Source organism: Perca flavescens, chromosome 22 (assembly GCF_004354835.1).
Source record: "Perca flavescens isolate YP-PL-M2 chromosome 22, PFLA_1.0, whole genome shotgun sequence".
Taxonomy (NCBI): domain Eukaryota; kingdom Metazoa; phylum Chordata; class Actinopteri; order Perciformes; family Percidae; genus Perca; species Perca flavescens.
Genome location: NC_041352.1, coordinates 26,658,625 through 26,678,386, shown reverse-complemented (window position 1 = coordinate 26,678,386; position 19,762 = coordinate 26,658,625). Strand labels below are relative to the sequence as shown.

General features: G+C 42.3%; 1 protein-coding gene across 1 annotated transcript in view; it reads right to left on the bottom strand.

The window, feature by feature from the left end:
- Window positions 1–3,011: 3,011 nt before the first annotated feature.
- Window positions 3,012–19,762, bottom strand: part of c22h18orf63 (chromosome 22 C18orf63 homolog) — a 42,072-nt gene continuing 25,321 nt past the window's right edge. Inside the window, exons 12-15 of the mRNA XM_028570010.1 lie at window positions 10,524–10,610; window positions 6,827–8,056; window positions 5,515–5,598; window positions 3,012–3,445 (exon numbers count right to left, since the gene is read on the bottom strand). Coding sequence (XP_028425811.1) covers window positions 3,323–3,445; window positions 5,515–5,598; window positions 6,827–8,056; window positions 10,524–10,610 — 1,524 coding nt within the window. The 3' untranslated portion in view covers window positions 3,012–3,322. The remainder of the gene's footprint in view (window positions 3,446–5,514; window positions 5,599–6,826; window positions 8,057–10,523; window positions 10,611–19,762) is intronic.

Genomic DNA, 19,762 nt, shown 5'->3' with positions numbered 1-19,762 from the left:
TTTTTATATAGACCTTAGTGGTCCCCTAATACTGTATCTGAAGTCTCTTTTATATAGACCTTAGTGGTCCCCTAATACTGTATCTGAAGTCTCTTTTATATAGACCTTAGTGGTCCCCTAATACTGTATCTGAAGTCTCTTTTATATAGACCTTAGTGGTCCCCTAATACTGTATCTGAAGTCTCTTTCGTTGCTTTCAGAGCTGAGCTTTACGCTGGTTTGGTTTGGCTGGGCTTGGGTTTCTGTTCTCAGAGAAGGAGATTTTCAAGGTTTTTTGAGTGTGTTCTAACTGAATAAACTCTTTATCATTACTGATGATCTCTTCACGTTTGGGAGGGTTTCAGATTCCAAGTCAGTCTGAACTCTGTTTAGATTACACAAGAGTCTCTTTACACACGAGAGGAATCTGTCACACAAACCGTCAGCTGATACATACGCAGAGAGAGAGTGTGTGTGTGTGTGTGTGTGTGTGTGTGTGTGTGTGTGTGTGTGTGAGATCTTTAAGAGGTGAGATGTGAGTCATGGTATAGAGCCAGATGTTTCTAGCTGTTGATATCCAGAGAGTGAAAGTGATGAAACACCTCACAGCTAACGGTGACTTCACCTCCGAGGAATCGGATTGGACACACACACACACACACACACACACACACACACACACACACACTGTGAAACACACACACACACACACACACACACACACACACACACACACACACACTGTGAAACACACACACACACACACAGAGCTATCAAAATGCATTGTGGGAAACATGCGGCTTCACACCAAGCGCTGACGAGAGATGTTGGCCGGACAACATGTTTTCAAATAATACACCAACCACGAAAATGTCTTTTACCAGCGTTGGCCAGACTGCGTTACGGCAATATTTATTTAGTCATTTCGACACACACACACACACACACACACACACACACACACACACATTGTTAATTAAGAAACATTTAAAAAAAAAAATTAAAACAAAAGTGACATTTTATTAACTCATCAAATTTCTCTGTTAGAGTTTCTTTGAGTTGTATTTCTGAAAAGATGCATCACGCCAATCAGAGGGCCCCCTTCTCTACTTCCTGCCCCCTTCTCTACTTCCTGCCCCCTTTTCTACTTCCTGCCCCCTTTTCTACTTCCTGCCCCCTTCTCTACTTCCTGCCTCCTTTTCTACTTCCTGCCCCCCTTCTTTTTAGAGCCCCTACTTTCAGTCCTCCTACTTTCGGCACCCCTATTTTCGGCGATTTTGGTGATTGTGTCTCGCACGGCTGTGACTGAAATGAAAGGGTTCAAAGTGAATAAGAAATACACATTACATGCTCTGAAAATCTTATTTTTTATACACAGAACTTCAGCAAATCGATCTAACTGCACACTGTTGAACATCAAGCAAGCAGCTGCTGTATGGATACGGTATCAATTAGCAAATACTGAATATGTGGAATCAATTAAATTAATACGTTTTCAATAAATACAGAATATTTTCTGAAATAAATAAGCACCTTATATACCTCACTGAAACCTCTCAGGTGAGAACAGTGTGTGTGTGTGTGTGAGCATGTGTGTGTGTATGCATGTGTGTGTGTGAGTATGTGTGCGTGTGTGCATGTGTGTGTGTCATTATGTGTGCATGTGTGTGTGTGGGAGCATGTGTGTGTGTGAGTATGTGTGTGTGCATGTGTGAGTATGTGTGCGTGTGTAAGTGTGTGTGTGTGAGCATGTGTGCGTGTGTATGTTTGTAAGTGTGTGTGTGTGCGTGTGTGTGTATGTGTGAGTACGTGTGCAAGTGTGTGAGCGTGTGTGTGTGTGTATGTGTGTAAGTGTGTGTGTGAGTACGTGTGCAAGCGTGTGTGTGTGAGCGTGTGTGTGTGAGTATGTGTGTGTGCATGTGTGAGTATGTGTGCGTGTGTAAGTGTGTGTGTGTATGTTTGTAAGTGTGTGCGTGTGCGTGTGAGCGTGTGTGTGTCTGTATGTGTGTGTGTGAGTACGTGTGCAAGTGTGTGAGCATGTGTGCGTGCGTATGTGTGTAAGTGTGTGTGTGAGTACGTGTGCAAGCGTGTGTGTGTGAGCATGTGTGTGTTTGAGTATGTGTGTGTGCATATGTGAGTATGTGTGCGTGTGTAAGTGTGTGTGTGTGAGCATGTGTGCGTGTGTATGTTTGTAAGTGTGTGTGTGTGTGTGTGTGTGTATGTGTGTGTGTGAGTACGTGTGCAAGTGTGTGAGCGTGTGTGTGTGTGTATGTGTGCAAGTGTGTGTGTGAGTACGTGTGCAAGCGTGTGTGTGTGAGCATGTGTGTGTTTGAGTATGTGTGTGTGCATGTGTGAGCATGTGTGCGTGTGTATGTTTGTAAGTGTGTGTGCGTGTGTATGTGTGAGTACGTGTGCAAGTGTGTGAGCGTGTGTGTGTGTGTGTGTGTGTGTGTGTGTGTGAGTACGTGTGCAAGTGTGTGTGTGTGTGTGTGTGTGTGTGTGTGTGTGTGTGTGTGTGAGTACGTGTGCAAGTGTGTGAGTGTGTGTGTGTGTGTGTGTGTGTGTGTGTGTGTGAGTACGTGTGCAAGCGTGTGTGTGTGAGCATGTGTGCGTGTGTTATGTTTGTAAGTGCGTGTGTGCGTGTGTGTGTATAAAAAGTGATAACTAAAGACAGAACATGAATTACTTTCTGTATTAAACTGAACCTGCAGCAGAAATGCAGAAACTTTAATTCGATAAATGGCAGACAGTTAAAGCGAAAAACGTTTCCCAACTTAACCTCCTTTTCAAACTTTTCTACGTGAGAAATTTAGTTTTCTTTCAACAAAATTGCCCCAAAATAACACGGATGGTTCAACGCAACGCTCTTCGCAAGTAAAACCAAATGTTTAAAAAAACGTCAAAGAAAAAAGCTTTAAAAACAGCTTTAAAAACAGCTTAAAAAACAGCTTAAAAAAACGTGAAAATAACACGAAAAAACGTGTCAAAAAACACACTAAAAATGTGTCAAAAAAACACGAAAATGTTGTCAAAAAACACACAAAATAATTTGTAAAAAACACAGAAAATAATTTGTAAAAAACACACAAAAAACTGTCCCAATTTAACTTTGTACTTCCTGTTAGACTTTTAACTGACTCGAGAATTTAATTTTGGCAAATCTTCAGCATCTCAATTAGCGAGGATGAGACACGACGATAACACGGCCGGACTTAACATCCAGCCCTTAAACCAGGAGCTGAGCACAGCGTTAATGCTCCAGAGTAAGTGTGTGTGTGTGTGTGTGTGTGTATGTGTGCCTGTGTGTGTGTGTGTGTGTCTCCCCTGTGTGTGTGTGTGTGTTTCAGGCCTCGGCCAGACAGGCCATAACCTTCAGCATCAGCTCCTCCTTCCTGTGTTTGGCGCTGACGTGAACTCCTCTTATTCTCAACCAGGCCAACAGAGTCCCCGAGTTCACCTTGGGCAACTGGAGGGAGAGAGGGAGAGAGGGAGAGGGGGGGAGAGAGAGAGACAGAGAGGGGGGGAGAGAGAGAGACAGAGAGGGGGGGGAGAGAGAGACAGAGGGAGAGAGAGAGGGGGGGAGAGAGAGAGAGACAGAGAGGGGGCAGAGAGGGAGAGAGAGGGGGAGAGGGAAGAGAGGGAGGGGGAGAGGGAGAGAGAGGGAAAGAGAGAGACAGACAGAGAGAGATAGAGAGTAAGGGAGAGAGACAGAGAGATTTATTTTGATTAATACAAAATCACTTTATTTACACATTAATAATTTGTAAAGACACAAAGGGGATGTGACACGTCGTCAGGAGCTCAAATGTTTCTCTGTTTGAACTTTGTTGGAAACATTTGGGAAAATGTAATAGACAACTCCACGACATCAAACATACGTAGGTCCAGTCCTTTTTACACATTTTAATGCAGAAATACATTATACATTATATCTTCAGTTAACACCAAAATACACAGTTCTTTCTCGGACACGTTTTGGAAGATTATTAGGAAACCGTTGCCAATTTCTTTAGTTATCAGGCCAAAGGTTTGGACACACCTTCTCATTCAATGCGTTTCCTTTTTTATTTTCAGGACTATTTACATTGTAGATTCTCACTGAAGGCATCAAAACTATGAATGAACACATATGGAATTATGTACTTAACAAAAAAGTGTGAAATAACTGAAAACATGTCTTATATTTTAGATTCTTCAAAGTAGCCACCCTTTGCTTTTTTTGATAACTCTGCAAACCCTTGGTGTTCTCTCAATGAGCTTCATGAGGTAGTCACCTGAAATGGTTTTACCTTCACAGGTGTGCTTTGTCAGGGTTCATTAGTGGAATTATTTCCCTTATTAATAAAAAAGCAAAGGGTGGCTACTTTGAGGAATCTAAAATATAAGACATGTTTTCAGTTATTTCACACTTTTGTGTTAAGCATATTATTCCATATGTGTTCATTCATAGTTTTGATGCCTTCAGTAAGAATCTACAATGTAAATAGTCATGAAAATAAAAAGGAAACACATTGAATGAGAAGGTGTGTCCAAACTTTTGGCCTGTACTATATTTTGTCCAATTTTTCTCAGTAATAATAAAATACATTTGAGGCTAAATCTGCACAAAATTGATTCATCTGTTTGAATGTAGTTGAAAACATTCGGAGCATCTCCCAGATTGAAACAAATAAAGTCTATAAATAGAAACGTGTTTGTGTGCAGAGGTGAATAAAAGGAAAAGAGAAAGTGACGTATAGTAGTTGAGAACTAGCAGGTTGGGGCAGTAAAACTGATGAATGTTGTTATTAATGTTCTCAGCTCCCTGCAGGCTCCCAACGCCTGCTGACCATTCATCACTGTAACGGTCCACTCCCTCCTCTCCAACGATGTTTTTGGGGGAAACGCAGACGGACACAACAGCGTGCGTGCTATTCATCACGATAACTCCCTTTAATACATCACGGTAATGTGTGTTGTCCTCCGTAAAGATGTTTATGAGGCAGCTAAAGCTGCACCAGTGGAGATCCTTCACTTCTGGTGGTGATCACGCAGTGGATGTGACACATGCAGTGTTGTAATGTAACAAAGTACAAATAATTCGCTACTGTTCTTAAAGGTCCTATGACGTGGTGCTCTTTGGATGCTTTTATATAGGCCTTAGTGGTCCCCTAATACTGTATCTGAAGTCTCTTTTATATAGGCCTTAGTGGTCCCCTAATACTGTATCTGAAGTCTCTTTTATATAGACCTTAGTGGTCCCCTAATACTGTATTTGAAGTCTCTTTTATATAGACCTTAGTGGTCCCCTAATATTAGGATAGTCATAATTGGTGATTATTTGTCTAAAATGTCATCGTCTGTTCTCTGCGTTTTTTGTTGTTGTTGTTAGCTTTCAGGTACAGTAATTGTTACACTTACACTTGAAATGTCACAGCAACAGTCTTTCCTTAAGCTGGGTAAGCTACTCTTGTATGAGTCAGACCAATTAAAGAAGAGGAGAAACAGGAGGAGAGACAAGAAAGAAGGTGAAGAAAGTTCAGTGTGTCTCCTGACCTGGTTGCTTCTGGCCATTTGCTCCACGTCCACGTCTCGTACCGCAGATTCGGATTTCTTCGGCTTTGACTCAAACACAACCCCCTGAAACACAGACGTTCCACCAGGTTTTTGTTGGTCAACGGTGTGATCACTTCCCTGCTGCCTCAAGATAGCAATACTCCCAGAATGCACCTGAACACACCGCCCTGTAAGACCAGCACGCCCAGAATGCACCTGAACACACCTCCCTGTAAGACCAGCACGCCCCAGAATGCACCTGAACACACCTCCCTGTAAGACCAGCACGCCCAGAATGCACCTGAACACACCTCCCTGTAAGACCAGCACACCCATGGGAGCAAAGATGGGCGCAGGTGCATTTGCTATTTAAACGACCTGGGCGCTGGACAGTCTTAAAATATCAAAGACACTTGCATCGGGCTTTGCGCTGCAAGATAAGGCCCGTAATGTTGTAATTTCTCTTTGTTGAAGTGGATTTAATAAAATTGGTATTGAAAAAAGTATCGTTCAGGAACTGGTATCAAAGTCACGGTATTGGTACAGGGTTCATACGCATTTTAACCGATACTTTTCAGCAAATTTCCATGACTATGTGTTCCTGAAAATGTCAGTCGACATTATACAATAAGAATGCAAATCTGTGTTAAAGTTTACCCTCAGAGGTTTAACTATAAAATTAATGACAATGTATGTGGTTCATAGATTCATAATATTGCTCCCCAAACCTGAAAGTACATTTACTAATGACATATTATTATACTGTGTTTAAAAAACAATTCCATGACTTTTCCAAAAATTTCTGGGTCTTTTTATGTTTCCAAACATTTCCTGTCTCAATCACCCACCACTCAGCATGGCTCTATGTATATATTTCTTATTATCTGTATTTATATTTTTCTATCTGTATATCTTTTCCATTCCAAGAACTTACTTTCTCAATATTATTTATATTATGGTTAATTACTTTCACCGTTATGTAATTACATATTTTTCAATCTAATTTCACGTCAATTACTTACTTACATTACAGTTTGTTTTTTTTGCACTATGGCCACCTCACTTTACTTAAATACTTTTTTATATAATCCCACTTTACATTCATTCAGTGTTTTTTGTTGCACATTGTCTGCTGTTTGCCTGTTGTTTGATAAACAAACTTTCTGGGTCTTTTTATGTTTCCAAAACCTTTTCCAGGACATGGAATTTGCATGTTTTTCAAATTCCATAACTTTTCCAGGTTTTTTCAATAAACGTATGAGAAACCTGTTTGTATCGACATTTTTTTTAACCATGCCCAGCCCTTGCTTACCTTTTTGCTGCTGCTTTTGGAGGAGTCTTTGTCCTTGTTGGAGATTTGAGGAGATTTCAGCGGTGTGGGAGGATCCCGTGGTGCAGCTGAGGGTTGAACTTCGCCGGAGTTAGCAGCAGCAGCAGCAGCGATGAGCTTCGCGCTGGTTTGGGCGGCGATGGGCTCGGGTGTCTGCTCGATCTTGATCGCTGGCTCGGGAGTGAAGATGACGCGGGGTTTTGAGTTGGGCGCGGGGCTGAGGCTGGATACGCGGTTGATTTTGGGATCAGCCGATGCCGGAGGTTTGGGCCGACGCTTGAATCGGGGAACGGTTAGAGACGCAGCCGACAAAACAGAACCGGAAGACGAAAAAGGGGAAGCAGTGGTGGTGGTGGTGGTCTTCATCATGAAGGCAGGTAATGTCATCCTCCCCCTTTCCTGCCCTCTTTCGCTCAGCTGTTCCCTCTGCTTCTGGGCGCGCAGCTGAGCGATGTTGATGTGGCGAGACGGACACTTGTTCCTGAAGATGGGAACCAGTTTGAGAGCCGGGACCACCGGGGTTTGAGAGGGGGGAGGAAGAGGGCGGAGGACAGAGGAAGAAGAGAGGGATGTAGCCGGCTGGAAGAAAGAAGAGGAGAGGGGTGAAGCTGGTGGGAAGAGGGAAGAGGAGAGGGGTGAAGCTGGTGGGAAGAGGGAAGAGGAAGAGGAGAGGGGGGAAGAAACTGGCTGGAAGAGAGAAGAGGAAGAGGAGAGGGAAGAAGCTGGCTGGAAGAGAGAAGAGGAAGAGGAGGAGAGGGAGGTAGCCGGCTGGAAGAGAGAAGAGGAAGAGAGGGATGTAGCTGGCTGGAAGAGAGTATACGAAGAGGAGAGGGAATAAGGTGGCTGGAAGAGAGAAGAGGAAGAGGAGGATGTAGCTGGCTGGAAGAGAGAAGAGGAAGAAGAGAGGGATGAAGCCGTTTGGTAACCCAAAGAATCAGAAAGGGGAAAAGAAACGCGTGCGGAGGAAGAGGAGGAGAATAACGAAGGCAGCTCTCCGTTGCCTCCGCAGCTTTGACTTTGCGTCAGTCGTCCCCAAAGTCCACCCCCGTTACCCAGAATGCCCTGGGCCCCGTCCCGCCGGGAGAGAGGGGTCTGGGCCGGAGGCTGCGACCCGGAGTAGGGCTTCACCGGTCGGGCAGTCGGAGGCAGCGTGGTGAGGACCGGCCGCACAGACGACGAGGCGCTCAAGTTGATCTGGTCCCCGCTCGCCGCCTGAAGAGGAAGAAGAAGAAGAAGAAGAAGAAGAAGAGAGTTAATTAGGACCGGACGATAAAAGCAAAATACACGATAACGTTGTTGAATATCGCTGTGCTTCTTGGATTTAAAACAAATGAAAGGAAAGCATTTCCAGGACGGCCAGTCTAAAATGCTAATTATAATACTTATGAGTCCTATGACATGGTGCTTTTTGGATGCTTTTATATAGACCTTAGTGGTCCCTAATACTGTATCTGAAGTCTCTTTTATATAGGCCTTAGTGGTCCCATAATACTGTATCTGAAGTCTCTTTTATATAGACCTTAGTGGTCCCCTAATACTGTATCTGGTCTCTTTTATACAGACCTTAGTGGTATCTGAAGTCTCTTTTATACAGACCTTAGTGGTCCCCTAATACTGTATCTGAAGTCTCTTTTATATAGACCTTAGTGGTCCCCTAATACTGTATCTGAAGTCTCTTTTTATACCTTAGTGGTCCCCTAATACTGTATCTGAAGTCTCTTTTATACAGACCTTAGTGGTCCCCCAATACTGTATCTGAAGTCTCTTTTATATAGACCTTAGTGGTCCCCTAATGCTGTATCTGAAGTCTCTTTTATATAGACCTTAGTGGTCCCCTAATACTGTATCTGAAGTCTCTTTTATATAGACCTTAGTGGTCCCCTAATACTGTATCTGAAGTCTCTTTTATATAGACCTTAGTGGTCCCCTAATACTGTATCTGAAGTCTCTTTTATATAGACCTTAGTGGTCCCTAATACTGTATCTGAAGTCTCTTTTATATAGACCTTAGTGGTCCCTAATACTGTATCTGAAGTCTCTTTTATATAGACCTTAGTAAAAAGGCACATGTGCGACTGGATATAAATTTGCCCCATTTTTTACACGTTAAACTTTGATATTTCGGTACCTGAGAGCGCGTAAGCGCAGGCTGATCTGTCCTCTCTGAAAATTGACAGAGAGCAGAGCTCTGACACAAACACTCGCAGAGCTGCAGACGATGCAAACTACGTCGGCTCTGCAGTTTTGTGGAAGTCACAGTGAGTCACGGAAATGCCGATAAAGTGGTTTCAAGTGTGGTTACAGTTTTTCATAACTTCACGCAGACAGCGTTTGCTGCGATATGATATTAATGGTGAGCCGAAAGCAATACAGGCACAGCAGTGGTTTCTGACCCTGGGGACTGACTGACAGGCTGAGGCTGTAAGGCAAAGCAACTTTATTTCTACAGCACCTTTCAGCAACAAGGCAACTCAAAGTGATTTACATGAAACATTAAAGAGCAATTAAAAACGGTCATGATGAAAATAAAACAGGCTAAAAAATAATATACAAATACAATAATAAACTATATATATATTTTTTTTTTTTACTGTCATGACAGCGATGGGGCTGTCAGTTTACCTTATATGTTGCATCTTCAAAAGTGACACTGAATTTGAAACAGCACAAGTGTAATTTTTGCTTAAAATTGTATAAAAATAAAAAGTATTTATTAATAATACAGTGGAAATTAGTAGAAATGGTTAGCATGTTGATTTACGGTGTGTGCCCCTAAATTTTCTGGTTGGGCCCCTAAGATTTTCAGTTGGGGGCCACTGTGCTCCTAGTGAGAAAAGTTAGTCTGGAGCCCTGTACTGATGATCTCTTCACGTTTGGGAGGGTTTCAGATTCCAAGTCAGTCTGAACTCTGTTTAGTTTATACACCTCAAGAGTCTCTTTACACACGAGAGGAATCTGTCACACAAACCGTCAGCTGATACATACGCAGAGAGAGAGTGTGTGTGTGTGTGTGTGTGTGTGTGTGTGTGTGTGTGTGTGTGTGTGTGTGAGATCTTTAAGAGGTGAGATGTGAGTCATGGTATAGAGCCAGATGTTTCTAGCTGTTGATATCCAGAAAGTGAAAGTGATGAAACACCTCACAGCTAACGGTGACTTCACCTCCGAGGAATCGGACACACACACACACACACACACACACACACACACACACACACACACACACACACACACACACACACACACATAAAATTTCTCTGTTAGAGTTTCTTTGAGTTGCATTTCTGAAAAGATGCATCACGGCTGTGACTGAAATGAAAGGGTTCAAAGTGAATAAGAAATACCCATTACATTCTCTGAAATTCTTATTTTTATACACAGAACTTCAGCAAATCGATCTAACTGCACACTGTTGAACATCAAGCAAGCAGCTGCTGTATGGATACGGTATCAATTAGCAAATACTGAATATGTGGAATCAATTAAATTAATACATGTTTTCAATAAATACAGAATATTTTCAATGGACAACATTCTGAAATAAAGAAGCACCTTATATACCTCACTGAAACCTCTCAGGTGAGAACAATGTGTGTGTGTGTGTGTGTGTGTGTGTGTGTGTGTGTGTGTGTGTGTGTAAGTGTGTGTGTGTGTTTCAGGCCTCGGCCAGACAGGCCATAACCTTCAGCATCCACGCCTCCTTCCTGTGTTTGGCGCTGACGTGAACTTCTCTTCTTCTCACCAAAGTCCCAGAGTTCACCTTGAACAACTAGAGAGAGACAGAGAGGGGGGGAGGGAGAGAGGGTAGAGAGAGAGAGAGAGAGAGAGAAAGGGAGAGAAAGGGGGAGAGAGAGAGAGAGAAAGGGGTACAGAGAGAGGGAAAGAGAGAGCGGGAGAGAGAGAAGGAGAAAGATAGAGAGGGAGGGAGAAAGAGGGAAAGAGAGAGGGGGAGAGAGATAGAGAGAAGGAAAGAGAGAGAGGGAGAGAGAAGGAGAAAGATAGAGAGGGAGGGAGAAAGAGGGAAAGAGAGAGGGGGAGAGAGAGAGAAAGAGAGAGAGGGAGAGAGAGAGGGAGAGAGAGGGAAAGAGAGAGAGGGAGAGAGAGAGAGAGGGAGAGAGAAGGAGAAAGATAGAGAGGGAGGGAGAAAGAGGGAAAGAGAGAGAGAGAGGAGAGAGAGAGGGTGAAAGAGAAGGAGAAAGATAGAGAGATTTTGATTTTAAAGGAACTTTATTTAATCAATGTTCCCTCCTGTTATTTACAAAATAAACACTGTTCAACAGGCCAATACATACATACAGACATAAACACTCAACCACATGACTTCTCTTCCTCTCCCCCAGGAAAACACAGTCCCAGAGTTCGCCATGAACAACTACAGAGAGACAAGAGAGGGGGGGAGGGAGAGAGAGAGGGGAGAGAGAGAAAGAGGTAGAGAGAGAGGGAGGAGAAAGATAGAGAAAGGGAGAGAGGGAGAAGGAGAAAGAGAGAGAGAGGAGAAATATAGAGAGAGGTAGAGAGAGACAGGGAGAGAGAGAAGGAGAAAGCTAGAGAGAGGAGAGAAACAGATATATTTTGTCCAGTTTTTGTGAGCAACAATAAAAAGTTTGAGGCTAAATCTGCACAAAATGGATTCCTCTGTTTAAATGTAGTTGTGACAGGCAGCGCTACGCTACCTAGTTTAGCTCTCACACACTGAGTGTAAATGTTGCCTGTATAGGTTAAGTTAGCGTGTTAGCATGCTCTGTTACTTATCATACTGGTTACAAATCATCTGTTAAACTAGCCATTCATCAAATTCCCCATGGTAATCCCGTAGCGTTATTGTGCACATATTTAACATCTAATACTGCAGTGATTTATAGGCTATAGCTACAACCATCAATACATCATTCTCTATTGTTTAAAATCATACCATTTATGTCACAAACATCACCATTTATAATAATCACGCAACACCTTTATGTTTTTGTTAACTACATTGCCGTTTATGTGTGGTCCTTCGGGTCCTGGTGACCCAGAGGACCACAGAAGGGTTAATACAGCACCTTGGTGCTTGTTTGTACAGCATTTTGGTAAGCTTAAACTGTGTTTAAATGTGCTCTAGAAACAGACTTTACTTACTTACTTTACAACAGGGGTGTCAAACTCATTTTCCCAGAGGGCCACACTGGAAAATGAGAGGGCCAGACACGTAGAGATTATTGACGTGTGTTAATTTGAGAGAAAAAGTCAAATATTTTGACTGTATTATTCCATGTCTCATATACTGTAGTCTTCTCACTTACATTTTGGGCCTCATAAAGCCCCCAAAAAGTTTGGCAATAAAGTTCCTCAGCCAGCGACAAATACGTTGAATAAAGCGCCAAAAAAGTTGGAAAAAGGCCCAAAAAAAACAAACATCAAAATTGTCTGAAAAAGTGACAAAAACATTGAGCAAAGCGTCCAACTCGTTAAAACAAAGCCTAAAGCATTGAAAAAAAGCGCATAAACCGCCCAAAAATGTCACAAAATGCACCAAAAAATGTCAAAAAATGAAATAAAAGCACCAAAAACTAGGTGGTCCTAAATTTATTGTCAACCTAAATTGAAATGCGGGCCGGATCAAAACCTGCGAGGGGCCTGATTTGGCCCGCGGGCCTTGAGTTTGACACGTGTGCTTTACAAGATACAGGGTTTAGAGAGCAATTCTCAACAAAATGAACTGAAGTACATAACCCTTGTGTGCACAAGGGTTAAAAGGTTAACACAGGTTAAACATGTAGTCTGTGTGGCTTACCGGCATCTTCTCTCTTTTGTTGATAAAGGAAAGTCTGCCGAGATTGGTGAGTTTAAATGACGCTAGGACATCCGGGGTAACGGGAAGTGACCGGAATTATGAGTAATTATTTTATTGGCCGTCAAGGTATCTTGTGGCTTGGTGAAATGTTTTTGTGAGTCATGTAAATAATCTTTGGTAAATTTCTAGCCTAATAGATCCATTCATTTTGGCTGTTTTTGAGCTTTTAGTAGGCTCGTTGGAGATGAACTGCGCCTCGCCTGTAAAGTGGATGACAGTAGGCGGCAGCAACAGGGGACGGTGACTAGGGCTGGGAAAAAAATCTATTTGATTTAAAAATCGAGTTGGTAGGTCAAATCGATTCATATTTTTAAAAAAAATCGATTTTTTTTTAATCCAAATACAGTATAAATAATTTGGATTGTTTAACAATCTTTGTTGCACACTGCACAGTGACTTTTCACTTAGAGAAAGGGTTTGCCTTTGCAATTTTGTTTATGTTGATGCACAATAAATATATATTTTTAAAATATATTTACAGTTCAGTTATTTTGTTTTAAATGGAAGGGGAGGGGAAATCGAATCAAATCGTAAATCGAGTTTTTTATGAAAAAAAAAAAAATCGCAGATTTTTTTAGGGAAACAAATCGCCCAGCTCTAGTGGTGACTAAAATCCACTCTCAAGTCGGACAGTTTCCAGCCGAATCCAGCCTGTATGTACTGTCTATGATTCCAGCAGCCTTCAGGCTGAACAGGAAGTGACAAAACACTGTGGTCCGTTTCCAATTTAATAAAATGTTATCAGACCCATAAATCAGCTTGTACACAGTCTCCACATTGTTTTAATTATGACAGAGTAGCTGTCAAATTGCTCTACATGTGATCTGTTGCTGATTTTAAATAACAACACACAATCAGTGGTTCCCAACGTTTTTCCTTGGCGCCCCTCCCTACTTATCTCTAAGAAAAGCTGAGCCCCCCCCCGAAACCGAAGTTGAGGTAACTCTCGAGATAGAGCCTTACTTTCTTTTGATACAAAGGAGTTATCAGCACTTTTACATTTCTCCGCCATGTTTCGTTCATAAAATAGTGATGCCGTGGTGACAGGAAGGACGAGGATGATAGCAGCTAGCAGCTAGCAGCTAACAGCTAGCAGCTAGCAGCTAGCAGCTAGCAGCTGACCTGATGACAGCAAGGGTCCCAGGTTAAGCGGTCCCGGAGGTTTGGCCTACCAAGTAGCCTGCCTACAATTTTAAGCGAGAATATATAGTTTTTATACAGACTTTTGTATACATTATGTATTCTAGTGCAGTATAATTTGTTTAACGTGCAAATATTTTTTTGTTACCTCAACCCTAAACTAGTTAAAGACTTGCGCACCCCATGTGATCTTTGACGCCCCCCTAAGGGGTGCCCGGACCCCAGGTTGGGAACCACTGGCTTCTAAACATAACTATCAGCTGTTCTGTACAGAATAAGCCTTTAAATCAGACAAATCACAGTTAAATTCCCTCCGATCCAAAAATCAATAAAAAGTTTATATAAAACGTCATCATATTGAGTCGATTCTGAACCAATCAGCTGTTAGATCAGCTGAGAGACCAGCATTTCCCAGAATGCCCCTGGGTCCGCCTGGCTCTTGCAGTCGGTGGAGAGCAAGTGCGGCGCCTGGGTCTCAAACCTGCGGCCGCATCGATCTCGTGATGTTATCGTTGCCCACGTGTTAATGACGCCAGAGCAAGTCGGGATCAAGTCGGACACAAATCTACCCAGCATGCATTGGGCACCGATCGCCGGTGATGATAGATTCTCATTTAATCATTTTTGACTCTCATGTGAATTTATTTTATTTTTTGTGAAAGTATTTGTCCTTTTTCTCTTTTTTTTCTTTAATTTTGGTTTGTTTTGCCTTTGGGCCTTAATTGGGACAATAATAATAATAATAATAATAAAAGCCCATCATTTCAACTTCATCTGTGACTCATACTGAGTGTCAATTAGAGGTGTTGAAATTAATCAAATAATCAATGCATCGAATCGTGGACATGGACGATGCTGCATCAATAATCGGCCGGCTCATAATCGATTATTTCTGTTTACAATTTATTGTCGGCCTAACAACATCTCTGTTTACATATTCTGGTGTGTTTTGCACATTCAGGAAGTGCCATGTGCTCAGTGCTGTATAGTTTTATGTATCCAATTTATTTAATATTAGAGCACTGCAGAATGTTCGTTTTTTGAAGCTTGAAAAGCTATGAATTAAATATCCTACATGGCTTTAATAGAGAAATGTATTTGACGCATCGTGATATTGAATCGAAGACATGATAATCGTAATCTAATCGAAAGATCAGGGAAGATTCACACCTCTAGTGTCGATACCTGCTCACGACTACTCTACTACAGCTACCCTCAACAGTAGTTGAAAACATTCGGAGCATCTCCCAGATAGAGACACATAAAGTCTATAAATAGAAACGTGTTTGTGTGCAGAGGTGAATAAAAGGAAAAGAGAAAGTGACGTATAGTAGTTGAGAACTAGCAGGTTGGGGCAGTAAAACTGATGAATGTTGTTATTAATGTTCTCAGCTCCCTGCAGGCTCCCAACGCCTGCTGACCATTCATCACTGTAACGGTCCACTCCCTCCTCTCCAACGATGTTTTTGGGGGAAACGCAGACGGACACAACAGCGTGCGTGCTATTCATCACGATAACTCCCTTTAATACATCACGGTAATGTGTGTTGTCCTCCGTCAAGATGTTTATGAGGCAGCTAAAGCTGCACGAGTACAAATACAGTAATTTGCTACTGTTCTTAAAAGGTCCCATGACATGGTGCTCTTTGGGGGCTTTTATATAGACCTTAGTGGTCCCCTAATACTGTATCTGAAGTCTCTTTTATATAGACCTTAGTGGTCCCCTAATACTGTATCTGAAGTCTCTTTTATATAGACCTTAGTGGTCCCCTAATACTGTATCTGAAGTCTCTTTTATATAGACCTTAGTGGTCCCCTAATACTGTCTCTGAAGTCTCTTTTATATAGACCTTAGTGGTCCCCTAATACTGTATCTGAAGTCTCTTTTATATAGACCTTAGTGGTCCCCTAATACTGTATCTGAAGTCTCTTTTATATAGACCTTAGTGGTCCCCTAATACTGTATCTGAAGTCTCTTTTATATAGACCTTAGTGGTCCCCTAATACTGTATCTGAAGTCTCTTTTATATAGGCCTTAGTGGTCCCCTAATACTGTCTCTGAAGTCTCTTTTATATAGGCCTTAGTGGTCCCCTAATACTGTATCTGAAGTCTCTTTTATATAGACCTTAGTGGTCCCCTAATACTGTCTCTGAAGTCTCTTTTATATAGACCTTAGTGGTCCCCTAATACTGTCTCTGAAGTCTCTTTTATATAGACCTTAGTGGTCCCCTAATACTGTCTCTGAAGTCTCTTTTATATAGACCCTAGTGAAAAAATAGCTGGATTGGGGATCGGAAAAATTAACAGATCCACGGGCCGTTTACTTTTATTTTTCATCCGTAGCAGCACCGGGACCCCTGTTAACTGCGTACCCTTCTCCCTCATGGTAGTACCTTTATAACACAACAATTAATAACCCATGTGTGTTTTATCCTCTCTTTAAAAAGGATAAAACACCATAGCACATAATTTGTGACTTAAACAGTTTATAATTTTACATTTTACAAATGTAGCTACACCGCCGAACGGCATGCTAGGTAACATTACAGCTGCTAGCCTAGCTAGCCAGGTAGCATATCAGTATGTTAAAGGAACACGCCGACTTATTGGGAATTTAGCTTCTTCACCGTAACCCCCAGAGTTAAACAAGTCCATACATACCCTTCTCATCTCCGTGTGTGCTGTAACGCTGTCTGACGGCTCCAGCGGCATCAGGCCAGCACAGAACATGCAGGTGAATGGTTCCAGTAATCCTACTGCTCCCAATAAGAGACAAAATAACTCCAACATGTTCCTATTTACATGTTGTGATTTATAAGTCTGGCGTGTACAAAAACAACGTAACATGAGACACAGCCGTTTTCTAACTGTAAACAAACCGGGAACTATATTCTCAGGCGGAAGAATATAGTACTTGGGCGGAGTGATATGCTCGCAGCAAGCCTGTCTGAGAATATAGTTCCCAGTTTGTTTACTGTTAGAAGATGGCTGTTTCTCATGTTACGTTGTTTTTTGTACACGCTGTGACTCTACAAATCACAACATGTAAATAGGAACATGTTGGGGTTATTTTGTCACTTTTGTCACAATTGGGAGCAGTAGGCTAGTTGGAACCAGTTACCTGCAGGATCTGTGCTAGGCTAAGCTAATGCTGGAGCCGTCAGACACCATTACAGCACGCATGGAGATGAGAAGGGTATGTATCGACTTGTCTTACTCTGGGGGTTACGGTGAATAAGCTAAATTCCCAATAAGTCGGCGTGTTCCTTTAAGCTGGGAGAGGCTCTGGTCGGTACTGCACATTAAAGAACCGAGAAGAAAGTTAGCTAGAGGATGAAGAAGGACCGGAGATACACCACAACAACGTGTGCTCAAGAGAGGAGCTGTTGTCTGTTGTTCCGAAGTTTTTTGTTTCTAAAAAAGCTAACAAAAATTAGCCACTGTTGTTGCCTGTCGCTCTAACGTTACTCGGCTGTGCTAACTTTACCGTGCTAACGTTACTGTGCTAACGTTAAAGACATGTCACTTCAAGCAGCAGAGCAACATTATGAACGCAATCCACCTACAGTGGAGATATATATATATATATATATGTATATATATATATATATATATATATATATATATATATATATATATATATATATATATATATATATATATATATATATATATATATATATATACATACACACCGTATATATTTACTTATTTAGCATTTCAAGAGGCCCTGTCCTTTAATTTGAAGAGGTCTATCATGAGTTTTTGTCTGCCAATGCAGATAGAAAAGCTACAATTCTCGTTAAGAAAGTTTGCATGATGTGCAACGTTCATCTAGGCTACTTATGCAATCACTACGTCTTTTATTGTTGTAGTGTTATCATAAACAGTTTGTCCACCACTCAGTTTTATCAAGGGGCAAAGTGTTTTAAGGGGAGTTGTGCTTACCGCAGTTTCTAGCCTCACTCCCTCATCTCTGTCCCTCTTTCCTGAGTCAACGACACCGCTATCGTCAGCCACGGGAGCTGATGAAGGTCCTGCTACTGTCGAAAACATGTCTTTTTTCTTTTATTTGAGCCGCTTGGGTAACTTAGTTTCATTTTGGCATTTAGACCATTTGACATAAAAGAAAGGTTTAAACTCGTCTTTCTCCGTCTCTGTGTACTTCCCAGTTCTCCTGTCACCGTGTGTTTATCAGCGTATCAGCGTTACGGACTAGTCCATTTCATTGTGAAAGTAGGGGGGTGCAAGCAGGGTGCCTGCAGCTGCAGGGGGCGCCTATTTGCCAATTTCCCACACAGTGAAATGGTAGATAACAGAAAACCGCTTCACAGTGCAGAGGACTGCACTTTTTTTAAGTTATCGTGCCGCCCCCCATGTGAAATGAAAAAATGCCACCCCGGGCAAAAGTCGGATCGGTGCATCCCTATCTTGCTCGTGACAAACCTTGCTATCTGTTGAGTCGTTTGTGTATTTGCCTGTCCTTATCATTTCTCTTGTGCCTCAGCTGCCAACTGGAACCTGACTCCTGCTACCGCTTCGCTCCTGCCATTGACATCTCCCAGGTCATTCCCGCCACAGTGAACAAGCAGGACATCCGGGGCTGCTCTTCTTTCTAGGGACTGGAAAAAGAAAGGGAGAGGGCTCCTACACCGCAGACCACCCCAGCCGTACCAATAGATGTAGATATCTTCAATGCCAAGGATGGAAAAACACATTTTAATAGTGAGAAAAGTATCATATTTTAGGTGTTGGGGACCAAGAGTCTGGTTAAACCTGATTTTAACCAAGAGGCCTCAGATTAAACTGACCTCTGGATACAGGACACATACAGTATGTGTCCTCAGAGACAAAGGAATCTTGGCCTGCATGTAAACCCCAAAGCCGGGGTAATTCACACCTCTATGCGAAAGTGCCAGCCAGAAGGGAAACGCCTCACAACTGGCAGGAAGTCAAAGAACTACAAGATTGTAGTCTTCACCCTTTCAAGAGTTTCGAGTCTTCCTATTGGTTCAGCGGGACCATAAACACAGCAGGGGGTCTTAACCTATAAAAAGCCTGATCCTAGGAAAATCCTCGTCTTCCATTGCAACTCCGTTGCTGAGGGGAGCGCACAAGCGCTTGTGCTGAACTTCCATTTTCTGGAGAAAGTAGATTTTATTTCGGTGGATCCTTGAAAACGCACCAGTGTTTTCATATCTGCAGTGAGAAGGAAACAACGTTTTTCTTCTCAAAGTCAACTAAACTTGCCCCCTTGCTGTCTTTTTGGAGGAAGTTTCTCCGTGGCCACTGACGAGCGCCAAGGGATTCGCTCGGTTTCATTTCTGTGGAAATCTATGGACAGAAACAAACGGACTGAACACACCGTAAGAAGGCTTACGTCTGGGCAGAGATAAGTAGTGTGTTTATTAATGAGTAAAGGGTTCGCCACCACTTGTTGCCATTAAGGTGATCTGATTTAATCATGTACTGGTCCATATGTGATTATTAATCTGTTCTGTGAATGTATAACTGATCACTATACTGTTCGATTTTTGTTGTGTTAAGTAGCTTGGTAAACCATAAGCGCTACCTGCTTAATCACTCCTTTCACAGAGTTTTAATTACTGTCTGCGATAAAATCGCGAAATCAGCTGTTAGCCACTGGAGTGGTTATAATGACCAAAGTTTCCCTCAGTAAGTCAAAAGTCTCAGTCTGTCCTAACTACACGTGTGGTCCAGACCTGAGTAGCTGAGGGGGACGGGTCATTATCAATAACTAAGATCAGAGTGCCTCTTTTCTTTACTCTTCTTCTCTTTCTTCTTTTACTAACACACACACACACACAACACAGGCTAGCCGCGTAGCTCTCGAGCTAACGCTGTAGTTTAGCCACGTGGAATCGGCTTACGTTCGTACAGAGCTAACACAGGAACTAGCTACCATACCGGCTAAGCGTGCGCG